This window comes from Argopecten irradians, chromosome 3 (assembly GCF_041381155.1).
Source record: "Argopecten irradians isolate NY chromosome 3, Ai_NY, whole genome shotgun sequence".
In the NCBI taxonomy this organism is placed as follows: Eukaryota; Metazoa; Mollusca; class Bivalvia; order Pectinida; family Pectinidae; genus Argopecten; species Argopecten irradians.
In genome coordinates this window covers 8,203,226-8,221,657 of record NC_091136.1, presented here as the reverse complement: position 1 = coordinate 8,221,657, position 18,432 = coordinate 8,203,226, and the positions used below count along the sequence as shown (strand labels likewise).

Here is an 18,432-nt window from a genome sequence, read left to right as displayed (position 1 = left end):
AAAATATTGCCGTCAATACATTTGTTGTTGGAACAGTGAAATAGAGAAATTTTAACCTTCAATAGACTTAATGTATGGCAGCATTTCTGTTTATGTTAGATGTAGAAACTGACATTGTTCTATGGGATGAAGCCTGGATTAATTTCAGGTCGTTATGCCAATCGAAAAGGTAAACCTAGGGAACAGCTGAAAACACATGACATTGTCAATAGATCCATGACACTAAATATACTGTTTGACAGATATGCAAAGAAACGTTAAAACGATTTTCATCTTTGTGTAGATCGTATGGGTCAGAATGTAGGGTTCACACCCGCCCATGTGAGCCGTCCCCAAATTGTTTGATCAATGAACTATATAATGTGACGGTATCAGCAGCTACACATCACTGACAATACGCTGTGACACGTAGCGTCCCGTGTATGACAGGGGATACCAGTGACACCCATTCAACATACAAACCTAACTCTGTCTACCAGATCTAACAATACAGTTTGAATATGTCAGATAATATTGATAATGCAATTATGATGAATAACATGACTTGTGAATACCACTGAGAATTCATGGTTCGTGAACCATAACATTGAATCAGAAATAAAATACGATTAAGTAGAGCATAAAATCCACAAACACTTCCGGACTTCTGATAGCATTCCCAGGTAAGGCAATTTCAGTTGATAATACTTTGGTGTTGAAATATTATTTGATATTAAAAGATGATTTTGGTCAAGTTAAGAAATGAGGTTGTATATATCTTATTCATAGGGGTCTGCCCGTAATATTGCAATATCTAAATTATGAAAAATTCCGAAATTTCGAAAAGAAATTTTAGATATAAAGTTTATATTGTTATAATTCCATTATGGAAATGGTATATTGCTCAATGGTTAGTACTGCAACACTATACCCTCAACTTGTTTACAAATTGTAATATGATTGAGAGAGAGAATGAGTCTGATATCAACACAGTCCCTTTGCCTTTAACATTCGTATTCCAGTTTTAGATAATGGGACTGGAATTGACCGTAGGTCAGGTATTTTTGTCCGGACCCTCAATTACTTTAGCCCAGTACTATCTTTGACGGCAAAATTTAATTCGATGCTTCAATGCTTCAGCCCATTCTCTCAATTTAATTCAATATATGTTACATGAAAATATTTTTAAACGCGTTTTAAACATTTTTCTCTCTTCAAGCTACCATTACGCGTAGAATCTGCCAAACCCAGTCTAAATGTTGTACATTTGTACAGCAGTGATACTTTGCCAAGATTGACAATACGTAAAACATATGCCGCTGTATACTGAATCCTCACGAGATCCAAAAGCATTGTTGCATTTCGCGATTGAATGAAAGCTCTGCACCTGATATGATCCCGGGTGGTGGTGAACGGTATACAGTGGTCTGTGTGTGTCTGTATCTATGTTGTATTGTCGCTTTTATATTCTGTATCCAACAAATTGAAAAGGTTCGGTAATAAATATATTGTTTTACCCTTCCCATTCTGTTTGTTTACTGATGCAGTGTATTATATTGTCGGTGCGTTTTGTAAATTTGTCTTTATCTTCAATATGAGCATATATATATTGGTTTAACACCATAGGGTCATGCTTTACGTTAATTTTCACAAAATACTTAATCGAATTATTTGTGTTGTTAAACACAATCTATACTATTTAACAAGAATCGTGACGTAGTCGACTTGACGTGGATATAATGTAACATTAATTATTCATTTGAGTCATGAAGTACGATACCTCTGTTACCCTACAATATGACATACATATACCATTGTGTACTTGTATATCAAATTACTATTGTACATCTAATATTTAGTTGTAACTCATGCATATGTGATAAATTCAACAATGGTACGTTCGATGTAAACCGTCATGCGAAGAAATTTAGTTTTAAAATATTTTCTGTTTTACATATGTTTAAAGGAAATTCGTTATTCATAAATCTTTGACCCTTTTTCATTTCATTATCATAATTTACGTCACCTCCACCCCGACGTTTTACACTATTTTCCCTAAACGTAACCACCTATTGCTTGATTCAAAGGGTCCTATGTTCAACTCTCTCATAAAACATTTGAAAGTATCATTCATTATTTTGGTTTTACCGGCATAAACAGACTGATTCTATGCATTAGACTAAAGTTAAGATTAAAGAAAATTTTGTGTCGCTTGTTAATTTAGTAATTCTTTAAAATCAATCCTATTATGAACATAATGCGGATTAGAACCACTTGGAACTATATACAGCTGTATATACATACTGTATATACGTTAGGATACTAGTTTCATACAAATATCTTCGACAGGCTTCATCCCTTATAAGTATGTAAAATTTTCTTGGATAAGGATGTGTAGATATCGATTCATAGCTAAATACCCTACTATTTGTTCAGCCTGATTGTGTATTAAGACTTGACCCAATTGGTCATCCATCGTCCATTCTATCCCCTACTAGTGAGTGTCTGGTGGTACGAGACATGAATCATATAGTTTCAATTTAATACAAAACAAAAAATGTTTTAATTAAAAAAAACCATATAAATTGAATACAAATTGATGAAAACTTCCTGCCAAAGTCATAGTTTGTATTATCGAATATTTTCCTTATAAAAATGCCGAAGTTCATTCGTCATTATATTTTTTACAAAATGTGAAGTTACCGATTAAGCTATTAATCGAAATCAGTTGTATAGTTATCGATTATGTTACTATGGGGTCTATGAAGGATGTGAAGGATAGATTTAAATAAACAGACCTTATCTAATTGTTTAAGCACGTGAATTTCTGAACTTAATTAAAGATGCATGTATGATATTGATCTTTTGTCATGTGAGAATTATAACATACGTTACTGAAGTTTGATCCATTGGATCTATTTCCGGTTTTTCCCTGGCTGTATCATGTTTCGGAATAGAGATGGAGAAATGATCCTAGAACGATATCTATAACCCTGATTTCATTACATCTCTACATTTCATTTATTGGTAATGCATACCTACTCAATATACCTGAGTCACATTTCTGATCATATAATATGTTATACCTAAGAAGAATAGTAACAATAATGTTATATTTGATGCACACGTTCTTTGTATTTAATATTTATTGTTCAAATCATTTACCTCACAAACCAATTATATTTACTCTCTAGTGATGATGTTTATCAAATTATGTAGATATGCTACTATCGTATGCTTCATCTTATGCATAATGTGTTATTCATTGTCCATTTTTCATTGTTATGTAATTTCAAGCTACCACTCCCCGATGGGACCCTATAGCTGAATAAAGGAATTGAAATTGAAAATTGAAATATTCCTTTAACTTATTACTTTTGGATTTTTTTGGAAATGTGTAGGTTATATGTAATTGTTCTTTATTTGAAAATAACTAAAAATGATTAGACATAAAAGGTCGTCGACAGTAAAATATAATATATGAAATTAATTTGTTTATTTAAGAACGTTTGCAAAATAAAATCAGAAATAATGAATATGTCATATACTTCAGCAATTTAATTACTAAATGTGCTTTTCAAAGTATTGCATATAATACACAAAAATATGTCTTCCCTAAAACTAATCTTGATATATGGAACAATGAAACATTGAACAAGATTTATGAATTTTTCATCGCCACCTAGTTTTAGAAAATACCACATAACACTCATAAGCTTCATTTTGAAACGTAATAATTGAAGCAGTTTATTCAATTGTGTATATTAGATTATGGATAAATTACTACCTTTTATAGGAAGTATACAAGTCAAGTCTAAAAAAACAATACCGATAGTTAGGTAAGATACACAGTATGTATTCTAGCGAGCACTTCAAATTGCCATGGATCCTTGAGTGCCAGACACAGATAGTAGAATGCAACCTTGAATAGAAAGAAGTCTATAGCAATAGGTATATAGCCGAATATTGATCCTAAGAAGCTTGTGTCATTTCGGTAATGAAGTGAAAAGCGAAAATACATGTTTTAGGAAAATGCTATCTTTAAAAAAAAAAAATACAAATTGGTTTTGTAGTAGATCTGCTAATATATACCAATCGTTGACGTTAAGTAACATTTATTAGTATTGAGGGAAAAAATGAAAAAATGCGGTTTATTCCAACGCTTTATCACGTCCTATACACACTCTATATTACCAGTATGGAAATGTATAACCGGTAATTTTAACATGGATGTGAATGTATCTGTAGCGAAGTGTAATTACCCCCACGCACTGTCTGTCTGAGGTAACTCGCCTATATATCGATGCTTAAATAAATACATAACATATATTAAGTAACCTCTATCGATTTACTTCTTGCTCACCTAAGGCAAATCTGCTTCGCTTGTTCTTAGCAAATGGTTTACATTTACTTGTGTTTGCAGTTTTTTGTTAACAGTTTTTGTCGAACACCTAACTATTTCTTGACATATTTTAAGACAATCAAAATTTTATTTAAAAAAAAAAGTTTACACCGGTTACCGGCATAAGAGCTAAGGTGTTATAGACTGACACTGCATAAATAGAATATGTAGGCAACGTTTTTTAATGTAAGAAAGAAGTCGACAGGATGCAAAATATCCACGTCATATAAAATTGTTCAGGACTCCACACGTTATGTTTATATGAGTACTTACGTTCCTTGATATCGACAGAATTTCGACACTTTATTTTCACATAATAATCACAACGTAGTAAAAGTCTAATTTGAATGTACGTAATCTGGCCATTCATCAGTGTTTAAACATAGTTGACGTATGGTAATGTCAAACTCAATTCAGCAGAATCTACTCCTCCTCCGCAAATACATACAAATTGCATTACATGTTTAAATTAAAGTTACCATTGTAAGATTTAAATAATTAGCATTTCGAAATGAGACGGCAGAAATGTTTAAAATGGACCATTGTTTCATATTGAAGTTCATCGTATGAATGTGGTCAGCATGATATAAGAAAATAATGACATTTGATTCAGAATTCAAGGTACATCAACATTTCGTACGTGTTTCCTTTGCATTAATCTTTGCATTGATTTCTTTTCAATTTAAATTTAATTTATACATTTTAACGTACATAACAATTTGGTAAAGCAGGAAGAAGTTTAGAAATACCGTTAATTGAACGATAAGACCTAAACAGAAGTATACCTGGTGAATGTATAGAAGGTTGTCCATTTCTAATTATAAGTTATAACTAATACATGCATATGAATGAGGTTTTTGATACGAACTCAGTAAATTCTGAGGGAAAAACCCCAGATAAAGCCACGATACCATGTTATGTTCCCTTTATTTTGATTTGTGTCTAAATGCTTTGCAAAATATCAAAAGCTTTTTGAGTTATGTTCTTTAGACATTCGTAGGTTTGGTGGGGATAATAGATAAAATATAGACATTTAAGATGATGCAGTAATGCCTAAAAACTTAATGTTCGATAAAAATGGTATGAATAAAGTATATAATAATAAAAGAAGTGAAAACGAGAATACCAGTTTTACATACGATATAGTGTAGTGTGTACTACCGTATAAGGAATACGGACTAGGGAAACAAGACCACACACTGAGATGAGGGTGGTTAGAGATTTATTCAATACCGAGTAATAGGATTAACCGAAATGTCAGGACACCTATATTAGCACAAATAATGCCGATATCAAACGTGTGTTAACAATCGCGGCTAAGTGCATACTGGGCTTGTAGTGATATATACAGTAAGTTTAACCATAATCTAATGTTGTCATGCTAGTATACTGTTGTTAGGTAATTCTCTTGTCAGGGTAGTATAATGTTGTCAGGGTAGTATATTGTTGTCAGGGTAGTATATTGTTGTCAGGGTAGTATATTGTTGTATGGATAGTATATTGCTGTCAGAGTAGTATATTGTTGTAAGAATAGTATACTGTAGTCATGGTAGTATAAAAGTATAATGTTGTTAGGGTAGTATATTGTTGTCAGGGAAGTATACTGTTGTCAGAGTAGTACACTGTTGTAAGGATGGTATACTGTTGCCAGGGTAGTATATTGTTGTCGGGGTAGTAAACTGTTGTTAGAATAGTATACTGTTGTCATGGTAGTATAAACGAATAATGTTGTTAGGGTAGTATACGGTTGTCAGAGAAGTACACTGTTGCCAGGGTAGTATATTGTTGTCAGGGTAGTATAATGTTGTCAGGGTAGTACAGTGTTGTGAGGGTAGTATACTGCTGTTATGGTAGTATAAAAGTATAATGTTGCCAGGGTAGTATATTGTTGTCAGGGTAGTATATTGTTATCAGGGTAGTATACTGTTGTCAGAGTAGTACACTGCTGTAAGCGTAGTATCCTGTTGTCAGAGAAGTATATTGTATCAAGGTAGTATATTAGTGTCAGGGAAGTATATTGTTGTCAGGATAGTAAACTGTTGTCAGAGTAGTACACCGCTGTAAGCGTAGTATACTGTTGTCAGAGTAGTATACTGTTGTCAGGGTAGTATATTGTTGTCAGAGAAGTACACTGCTGTAAGCGTAGTATACTGTTGTCAGGTTGTATACTGTTGTCAGAGTAGTATACTGTTGTCAGGGTAGTATACTGTTGTCAGAGAAGTATACTGTTGTTAGGGTAGTATACTGTTGTCAGAGTAGTACACTGCTGTAAGCGTAGTATACTGTTGTCAGAGTAGTATACTGTTGTCAGGGTAGTATACTGTTGTCAGAGAAGTATACTGTTGTTAGGGTAGTATACTGTTGTCAGGTAGTAGTACTGTTGTCGGTAGTATACTGTTGTCTGAGTAGTATATATGTTATCAGGTAGTATACTGTTGTCAGAGAAGTATACTGTTGTTAGGGTAGTATACTGTTGTCAGAGAAGTACACTGTGTTGGTAGTATACTGTTGTCTGAGTAGTATATGTTTCAGGTAGTATCTGTTGTCAGAGTAGTATACTGTTGTAGGTAGTATACTGTTGTCAGAGTAGTAACTGTTGTAGGGTAGTATATACTGTTGTCAGAGTAGTATATTGTTGTCAGGGTAGTATATTGTTGTCAGGGTAGTATACTGTTGTCAGGGTAGTATACTGTTGTCAGGGTAGTATATTGTTATCAGGGTAGTATACTGTTGTCAGAGAAGTATACTGTTGTTAGGGTAGTATACGGTTGTCAGAGAAGTACACTGTTGTTAGGGTAGTATACTGTTGTCTGAGTAGTATATTGCTATCAGGGAAGTATATTGTTGTCAGAGTAGAATACTGTTGTCAGGATAGTAAACTGTTGTCAGGGTAGTATATTGTTGTCAGGTAAGTATATTGTTGTCTGTGTATTATACTGTTTTCAGGGTAGTACACTGTTGTAAGGGTAGTTTATTGTTGTCATAGTAGTATAATAGTATACTGTTGTCAGCGTAGTTTACTGATTTAAGGGAATTATGCTGTTGTTATGGTAGCATAATGTTGCCAGAGTAGTACACTGTGGTAAGTGTAGTATACTGTTGTCAGGGTAGTATACTGTTGTCAGAGTAGTACACTGCTGTAAGCGTAGTATACTGTTGTCAGAGTAGTATATTGTTGTCAGGGTAGTATATTGTTGACAGGGTAGTTTACTGTTTTCATGGTAGTATAATGTTGTCAGGGTAGTATACTGTTGTCAGGGTAGTTTACTTTTGTCAAGGTAGTATATTGTTGTCATGGTAGTATACTGTTGTCATGGTAGTATACTGTTGTCATGGTAGTATACTGTTGTCAGGGTAGTATATTGTTGTCAGGGTAGTATACTGTTGTCAGGGTAGTTTACTTTTGTCAAGGTAGTATATTGTTGTCATGGTAGTATACTGTTGTCATGGTAGTATACTGTTGTCATGGTAGCATACTGTTGTCATGGTAGTATACTGTTGTCCGGGTAGTATATTGTTATCAGGATAGTATACTGTTGTCAGGGTAGTATATTGTTGTCAGGGTAGTATATTGTTATCAGGATAGTATATTGTTGTCAGGGTAGTATACTGTTGTCAGGGTAGTATATGTTGTCAGGGTAGTATCTGTTTTCAGGTAGTAGTATGTTGTTCAGGGTAGTATACGTTTTCAGGGTGAGTATGTTGTTGTTAGGGTAGTATCCTGTTTTCAGGTGAGTATGTTGTTGTCAGGGTAGTATCCTGTTGCCAGGTTATATGTTGTTGTCAGGGTAGTATACTATTGTTATAGTTTTACATATTATCCGGTTGTTTTCAGTGCGGTACATTAACATCAGGGGTTTGTCTATATTCCCAATGTTGTTATTATATATTTAGCTCTCCTTTTACAACTTTATTTACTTTTCCCTTCAAGGTTACCAGCACATCTAGTCATTCAAATAATTCCATGGAATAATTTCTCATGTATAGCACATCTTTTGAAATTAACTGTACGTATACGCCTAACACCCATCGACAAATTAATTTCATTGAAGGTATAATCATACGGTAACGTAATGTGTATAGACGGTGAAAAATCTCTCAATATAGATTTTCATTTCTAAAAAAAATACAATGCAATTTAACACCTGCTAATATCAATAAATCTATATTAGATTGTTAAATGAAAGAATGTTGCTTATAGGTACATTAAGCGGTAGGCTGACTTTGTCTAACTAACGTTAAGACATACTCGTATACTGTTTAACCATCTGATAGTTATACCAATACCAAAATTTATTAGCTGTTCACTAGACATTAAATATACCACAGAAATTATAATCATAGTTTTTTTCCTAACGAAATCGGTGTTTATGGAACCAGTACAAGATGTTTATACAAGCATAAAGCTTATCAGAGGACTGATAAGCATAACCCAGCTCAAGATCTTTTAGTATTTCAAAGTAAAACTATGTATCGAATGATATAAGCATTTTGCGTAGAATGCGTAGAACATATCAGAAAAATCGAGGGAAGATTACTGCTTCTGTATGGTCCTGATGACATTAGAATTTTATAATGATCAATGATATTTAACTGGGCATTATTTGTTCAGTTTTCAGTAGTAGCGAGTTGTACAGCTGGTGGTGATGATAATGTACAGACATTATCTGAGGCAAAACATAAGAATGGATTACATTGATAAGATCGCTGGTATAAAACAAAATCAATGGGGCCCGATATGTACCATTACAGATGTGTGTGGTTACATGATGATGAGCGATAACGTCGGCCTGCTGTAAGTAAACTTCTCACATATACCGTATACGACAACAGTATGTAAATCTCAGTTATACAAAATATAAACATATTATTTTAAAATAAATGGTCAATTAAAGTTATTATTACATTGATATTAGCGTTAATATAACATTATATATATATTTGTTAAGTATTTATTATTATATATTAGCGGATCACCAACAAATAAAAAATTATTTTTATGATAAAATAATATGCGATCATGCTGCCATGAAAAGAAGACGGGAAACTGCAATGTATCTCCAACTTAATGTTCTCGTCAAGTATTGGTATAAATGCTCAAAATCACGCTCTAGAAGAAATACATACCAACAAAATAAGAGAATTCAAAGTTTGCCGGGACTCAACATGTTCAAAGATATGTCACAGAAAGGTTTAGTTGACCCATGGTTGATTTACTCTGATGTCTGGTTAATGGTCATTTAATGACGTTAGTTCGGAGAAGGTAAACACCACTGGTCATTGGGTATTGCTTATCAACATCGGCAGGTAAAACATACAGTACCTGAAGTTGTGACCACAAGGATTGGGCAGATATTGTTACTTCTTATTCGATGTTTAGTCATTTCTTTCTTAGGCAGGAACATACAACCGTCATATATCATCTACCATGACTTTGACAAAACCTCTCTGGTACTGTGGTTTATATAATTACTTATATTGTTTTCTTTGTAAAATATGTAAGATGTTGTATGGGTTGTAAAGGTCAGATGTACATAAGAAAATATTGTGTTTGTGACATGAAGAGGACATGAAATAATAATTTTATTTATTACACGCCGTATCAAGATATTTTCATATACAATGTAGATGTCGGTGTATGAGTGTCCATTGGAATGAACACAAACGTAATATCATGCGATTCCTGAAGCTCTACCGATAAAGATCATATAAAATGTAAAAAAAAATACACCTTGATATATAATAACCTAACGTCTATGTTCTCAGAATTTGAGAGTTTCACCAGCCCTACTTAGTGTTAAATTGCTACTCCATTTGTATAAATTTGTCCAATAAAAGCCAAATGTTTTGGTTCTCAGATCATTGAAGATGTCAATGCAGCGTATTGGTTAATATGTCCCATTGAATGGCATAAATAGATTACATGGGACTGTATATGTGACGTAAATGTTCTCGATATCTTACCTTGAGATGCCGGTAGTAGGACAAGAAGAACTAGGCCAATGATCATGCTGATCCACATCCTCGCGTTTTTCTCTGTCAGATCCGTCGGGTTCTTCGTAGTTCCAACTATCCTACCTCTCCATCGCTATCAGTAATATTCACACATCCTCCTGGCAGAAAACACAACCTCAAACAGGGTGTCTTGCTAAAAATAGGGAGATCCACTCTTCACCTTAGTAGCAAGAGGATCGACACTGCCCCTAACCAGCGAACGAAGGGCCACATATGATCCTTATAATCTCTTTGCTACTGAGACAGGTTGTTATATATCCACATATCAATCGTTTTGTTAATACAAACTCCACACATCAGCTCATGCAAGAGTTTTTTATCGAACCTTGATCAAAAACAAGATTACTACCTAACTATCGAATAACTAGCGAGCATATCCATTCACAGTCGACGTGATTATGACATAATTTGATGCTGTCTTCCTTGAAAGATATATTCGTCATTTGTTAAACATTGCGTGTGTAGCAAGGCTTTCACTGACATTCAATAATATTGACAGTCGTTTTTTAACGAAACAATCGCACTTCTTAATGTAATCACATTCTTTTTTACTTGTAATTTTGACCAGTTCCTTACCGGCGATAGCGTCTATGCCAACTGCTCTTTGATTTCCCAAGGTACCAAAAGCATTGACAATATATAATTCTATAATTTTTGAATTTCGCACGCACACAAACATACCGTATCACTCTTGCTAAAGACCACAGTGTTTGTGACGTTATTAAGATTTTTATAGCACATCATAAATCTTACACAGCACCGATCCATACTTCGCTTAGACATACCACAAATACACGGAACTATCCAGTCCAGTCTGCTGAATTATAAAGGTGGTTATGACGTATTATAGTCTGCTTGTAGTCCAATGTCTTATACTACGGAGGTGACTTAAAGATTTTTTTCTGTGGTTTGAAAGCATAGCAATTACCTTTTCAGTAGTTTTATCAATACCATTACAGTAATACTTCCATTGTCATATTGAATTTTTATTAAAAACCAATTTCAAGTCCAATAGTCTTTCTGCGAAAGTAATTCCGAGCGAATAGATGTTACGATGAAGAGCCGATCTTAAGCAGTCTGAATAGAGTCTTATACCTTGTGTTGTAACTAGCATTCCCACTTCCTCTTCATTTCGATAATTCTCCTTTTCACAAATCGGTCTGTCAGTGCATGTTTCACAGTTATGACGAGAAATTCTGCAAATATCGTGTCCTCATAAGGTCCATAAGGTTTACACATTGTATGGCCAGTGACGGTATATTGGCGGCTGTCGTCTGCTCGTAGTCTGGTGGTCGTCTGCTACCTAAAGCCATACAGGTGACTGTCCCGTTCCTGGCCGCCCCGGTCTGTCTCATATTGATACACATACCACGTGCGCTCGTGGATCGATCGACCCGCTTGTGTTGTGTTTGAGGATAGGAGAGCTTGGTCCGGCCCACATTTTTAATATGGCATGTGTTGGCGACCTGTACCTAACGAGGATAATTATCACTGACGTTAAATTATTGTGTTTAAGGTTTGGTAGTGTGAAGTGTCCGTTACTACTCTATTACTAGTATAACAGTATACCCACATTGGGTAAATATACAGGTATATGGCAGTAACCATTTTATACATAGATTTGTAGGCATCGAACGCCTTAATCAATGAAAGTAATAGTTAAAAGTATAAATCACTCTTGACATGTTTTTACTTAACATCTGCTAATGTTACATTAAGCCAAACAATACAGTCAAATTAGAGAACTACAAACCTACATTTTTGTTAGAATAAAACTTTCGTTATTTCGTTTATATTATATAAATAGTTATATTGCAATTTGTGATGCATGTTACATGGACAATGTAATAAATGACACCATAGTTATAGTTCATCCTTCTAAGATTCCTCAGTGAGTCTAAGCCTTCTATGGTTACTGATGATCCAGAGCTACCAGTTCAAACGGATCATGGACATAATGTTGTAACAGAGCCTAGAACGAATAATCTGTCTCTTAAAATGAGCTCCTTTCTTTTTGTTGTCGTTTATTGATACGCTTCTAAAATGAGCGTATCAATAAACGGCAACAAAAAGAAAGGGAGCTCATTTTAAGAGACAGATTATTCGGTCTAAATGAAACCCTGATTCACACAGGAATGCATTTAATATGTATCATTTTGTGTATTGCAGTTAGTTGTGTCTAATTGATGAATAAATATATACTGGTGTTAGTATAAGCTGAATTTTGTTTCTAAAAGTAAGCCTATGAAACACACATGGGTTTTCAGCATCAGTTCTGTCCCCGGAAGAAATCGTCTTCCAACGGCTATATGGTTATAAAGGCAATGTATTAGTGGATAAAGCGTAGCGATTTTTGAACCACTTTACACCCACGACCCATGTATCAACTCGAATTGACCGAAAACATGTTAATACTACATTCAAATGATAATCACAGTATAGAGATGTATTACCAAAATCTGTACCCGCAATAATAGGATACCACATGGATGACAAATCATCGAAGCTTTCAATGCTTTATCGTTTATAACAGTATGTCCAGGTTCAACAAAATACGCATCAAATTACTACTTGGACATGTCAAATAGAAAAGATAAAATTGGAAAATGCATATATAATGCAAATAATCCCCAATTGAACGCAACAATATCAATTTTGATATTTATTTTCTCTATTTCAATTACTATAAACACGTTTATGTGTGTATACAGATATTACAAGTCAATCAAATTGGCTGATTGATAATATCAAGCCTCATACAAAGGATACACAGTATGATATCTAAATGATCTTACATGAGTGAGTTTGTGCAAGGTAGGTTCATTATAGGTAACCAAAAGTTCAGTGTGTCACAAGCCTTCTTATGTAAATCATGATCAGATAGAGAAGGTCATTTCTGTTACAATAGTATGTTATGTTCTGGATATGTATCAGATCTTATATTTCATCATTTAACTTTCATTTTATGAATTAATGGTCTGCAAAACTCTGACATATATGTAGTCGATAAATTTCATACAAAGACAGTTTAATGATTATATATTAAAGATTATTTACTCCTTTTAGGGATCGGGATCTCTGCTTTATTTTGTTGAAGTTAGACTTAAAAAATCGTTTATCAACGATGATTTCATCAATGAGTTGGAATACCCGGTTTGACCATGATCTGCTGACGTGTCCATGTCAACATTATTGACGTCATTATTGTCAAATGTAAATATAGTGATATAGATCTAGGTTGTTTACGTTAACGTTTCCTTCCTGCATTATTTTTGAAAACATCAGCATCATTTCACTCTGTGGAAAGTACTAAAGCTTAAATATAATCCAAGAAGAGGTCGAGGTACACCTTCAGGGTATACATAAAATGAAATAGATTTTTCCGTTCTAAAGTATTCGTATATTGATCACTGTATTTCTAATTAAGATTTTGTGGCGTCAAATTCAGGCAAGGTAAATTGCAATGTCAACATGTTTGTTCCCGGTAGATACATTCACATTAGGAATATGTAATATACCACTATCGTGTCGGTGGACTGGTAGATGGTACTTGGGTAACTTTCTGGTAAGTACTAGGTTGTAGACATGAGTGGAACTGATCATTTTTTAGAAGAAGGCATGTGATAGCATGTACGTCATATATATATACATGTTCAATTTAATTTACAAAAGGCTACAATGCGGTATATTAGTGATATTATTGTATATAGCGGCGCGTAATTTGAATACTATACGTTCAAATATATGTGTAAACTAGGTGAAATATTAGGGCATGGTGACAAAATAACATATATTAAGTGTATTCTGAAAAATAATACTCCGTTGTGGATTCTAGGGTACGCTTCACAAAATCGTATATAAAATGAACAGTCAAGTCTGCCTTAACGACCACCTCTGTATAACGACCATGCGCTTAAATAGACCAACACTCATAGCCGTAAACGATGCTATATTTATCGTGGAGGTACGATAAACCCTTAAACTAAACTAATAGACCAAATTCTTGGGATCCCAATTTGCCACTTTTGCCACCAATTGATATCTTGGGTATGTATTATGATTATATAAATAGCATGAAGCGTAATGTTCGATATTTCTTTTTATTCAATTGTTGGTGTTCCACGCTAACTTACAGCACAAATTATACGTCTGCGTCGAGCGAAGTTACTTTCTGTAAACGTTAAAAACATTTTGTATCACTGACAAGTCTTTTTTCATCACATATATCATTAAGATACTGAAACAAACTTAGAAAAGAGTTGTATTGTTACACCTGTTGGAAAACACCTTCCTTCAGTTACACTATGGCCGAACTAATAGAAGCTTCCTCAGTATCTTGCTTTTTAAAATATTTTCGCCGTCTGTTATCAAAATAAAGATATAACCAAAATTGGAAAATATATTTAGCGTATTTTTCAATGTTATCTCAAATTCACTTATTAGACTGTTTTGTCATCAAAACATCTTGCAAACAACTGAGAATAAGATTTGTACTGAATAACATCAGTTCCATAGACAGGATATAGATATCCGGGATAAGGAAACAATGGGTCCTGTTTACTGATTAGACATCCACATTAGTGATACACATGATCTAGAACTAAATGTATTTTTGACAGAATCATCGGATTTACCAAGACAGCCATCCTTAACTAAAACAAGCTTGGTAATGCCGATGTTTCGTCCATTTTGGCGTTCTTTGTAATACCAAGACCAAAATCTGTTTGCACTTTGTTTATGCTATTTTCCCGAAAAAGACTTTAGCCTATGTCTTTTAAACTAGGATACACTCAATTGTGTCACATTTTTGTCGTATGTTATTTCAATCTTCGCAAAATAATAAATTGTGATGGAATCATCAATAGATTTTCTGACACGTAAATCATACATTTTCAAATCTTTTCATCACAGATATTAAATCGTAACAAAGAACCGATTTAATGTTATGATAGATATCGATTCTGTATAACATATACGACTCCAAAGAATAAAATGCTTTAAAATCATTTCGTTTTATTTCTGGATGAAATGAATCATTCAATAAAAGAGAAATATCGCCCTAGGCTACCGCCTTATGACAGCTAATATCGTGCACGTGTATTGCCCGTCCGGCATCTCTACTGTTCTAGATCGATCACAAGCATGCCGGTCGCTACTCAGGTTTCCTCATAACGCTATAAGAAGATCAGAGTATTATTTGAAACACTACCCAGACAAAATCACATAGGTGTATAGCTCGGAAAAGCCTTACGCATGTCAGTTTGTTGATCCTGTCAGTCCTTTGTACGGCGCGTGCCAAAATCGCGCGTGACCTTCTCGCGTGACCCGCTCGCGTGTCAAGGCTAATGTATTGAATTACAAAAATTGGACAGCAGACTTTGATATGTTCATTGATAACTCGTTCTTTTGTAGTTTTTTATTACCCTGGTAACGCACTAATGTGACTACAACCCACCTCCATATGGCACGAATGGGTCCACAGAGGTAACACTTGATGGCAATTTATGTTCGTTTAATTTCGTATTATACTAACAAGTTTATTATAATTGTGCTCAGCACAAAAGGGCAAAATGCGCAACTGTTTCTAAACAAAACAGGTGATTAGTGTAATTTGTATTACTTTCAGGCGTATGTTAATTCTGTAAAAGATATTCCTAGATATCATTAATCCAATACGTAGTACATAATTAGATAAAATTATATAACCACTAGTTTTGCTCTGTAGTAAATGGCCGAAGTGAATCCATACGATGTTATAATTTGTTGTCACTAGAACTCCAAGTCAAAACCTCATGGGTCGATCCTTTTCGCCGAGAACTTCGGCTTCCATCCGCTTCTGACACCGGGAATATCAATAAATGACCATACTTGTACCAGGGTCTTAAATATAATAAACAATTATCTAATTAATCTTAAAGACAATAAAATATTAAATCATGCTGGTTCTTTTATCTTTCTGTACAATCTATTAGAATTGTTGTGTTTTACGTATTTTAAGCTTTGGTATTCATTACCTACCTTTCCAAATTTTCTAGAAGGACGACGAATGAAGCAGCTTACCTACAGGTCATGACCCTACCGCTTCTACAGTGTAAAGAAAGATAGAGATAGTACATTCAAATATCGCATGTTAAAACATATTCTTCATTTTTTTTTTCTTTATTACTGTTTTGACGCAAGCTGAAAGTTTAATTATACAAAGCCTGATTTAAAGAATTCTAATTGAGTGTAATTGACTTAATTATATATCTCCCTTTGTGTAGCCCAGACCTCCCCTTACGAGACATGAAGATTGTCCTCGGTGATTGAATGTACTTTAGTGGTGCGTTCCTAAGCAGTCTTCAGGATGACCTTCACGTGATGAGAAGTCCACATACCCCTAACACCACGACACACCACAACAATGGCCACGAGACAGTCGGGTACATCAGGCGTGTACCGACCTTAAGTTGACAACAGACACCCTCAACACCGTCTGAGGATGAAACTGATACGACCATACATCATCTCAGTAATTACTGTCAGTCACATTAATGAAGTACCTGTCGGTCAGGGTTTCACACCTGCAAACCTATACCAGTCCAGACTTCCCCTAGCTCATTAGCAGCTGCTACTTCTTTCTATCACCACTTGATCTCTACTTGACGATTTTAGTAAATTATGTTACAATAAAATCCTTAATTCAGCTTTAAACACTCAACATTTTAAATAAACATTGTTACCATGGCTACCAGTGGTTTGTATGTATTGTTATATGTTCCTATCTTAAGACATAAGCTATTTTTAGTTCAAGATAATTGATAATGAAATTATGTATAGCCAATTTGTGATATTAAAATTTCTATCCACTTCGTTACAAACCGAACTTTCTGCTGCAGGCTACTTTTACCTACATTTGCATTCAAAACAATTGAAAATGCATTCAAAACAACCAAATTATGAAAAATGATAATTCTAAAGAATATTTCATTGTCATCTTAAACGCACATTTGCATTCAAATAATCATGAAAATATATTAAAACAAAAATTGATGAAAATGATAATTCTACAGGTAGAATATTTTAATCTCATCTTAAACGCCATGATAAGTTTTTTTGTTAACTTAAAGTGTTCTCAATCATTTAGCTTAAAACAAGGGTAGTTTATCCACGAAATAATCATAAGTAATAAGCTCACATCATGAAAAGTCAAAGACTCACCATGGGTATATGTTCTTCATACATTCTTTACAACTATTCTAATATTCAGAAACTAGTAAATGTGGTAGCATCACTGCTTTTACATTGATATGTCGGTTATATTCAGTGTTGCGCCACGACTCGGCCTATACCTACAGTACTTTCTACATACATCGCGTGTTACAGTCACATCGTTGCACTTCTAAAACCTTTGATGGTGGGTTTTCCCTTCCAATGCTCGATTGGATCTGTCCAGTGTGTGACATGATTGTCGGTATTGTGATCGACTTATCGATCCTGATATTGCATCTGATAATGTTTTGTAAAGTTATGATTTAATGAAAAACAATCAACACCTATCCAAAGTTTTTTGGGATGTTAAAAATTTAATGCTAGTTTATAATAAATATCATGAAAGAACTCGCAAATGCCATAATGTATCAAATGTTTCATATGAAGTTTACTTTTTGTAGCATAATCATTATTTTGTGTTGCAATTCAAAATATACCAACTCGGTGAAAATACAGAAGTAATGTGCCCGTGTCCGTTTGGATTACACGGTCTTAATTCTTATATTCAGTCAGTTGTCATACTACAAATTATTTCATATTCAGTCAGTTGTCATACTACAAATTATTTCATATTCAGCCAGTTGTCATACTACAAATTATTTCATATTCAGTCAGTTGTCATACTACAAATTATTTCATATTCAGTCAGTTGTCATACTACAAATTATTTCATATTCAGTCAGTTGTCATACTACAAATTATTTCATATTCAGCCAATTGTCATACTACAAATTATTTCATATTCAGTTAGTTGTCATACTACAAATTATTTCATATTCAGTTAG

At 34.0% G+C, this 18,432-nt stretch overlaps 1 protein-coding gene across 1 annotated transcript in view; it reads right to left on the bottom strand.

The window, feature by feature from the left end:
• LOC138317478 (cell adhesion molecule DSCAM-like) overlaps positions 1–11,777 on the bottom strand; it is an 86,127-nt gene extending 74,350 nt beyond the window's left edge. Inside the window, exon 1 of the mRNA XM_069259166.1 lies at positions 10,346–11,777. Within this exon, the coding sequence (XP_069115267.1) occupies positions 10,346–10,403 (58 nt within the window). The 5' untranslated portion in view covers positions 10,404–11,777. The remainder of the gene's footprint in view (positions 1–10,345) is intronic.
• Positions 11,778–18,432: the final 6,655 nt, after the last annotated feature.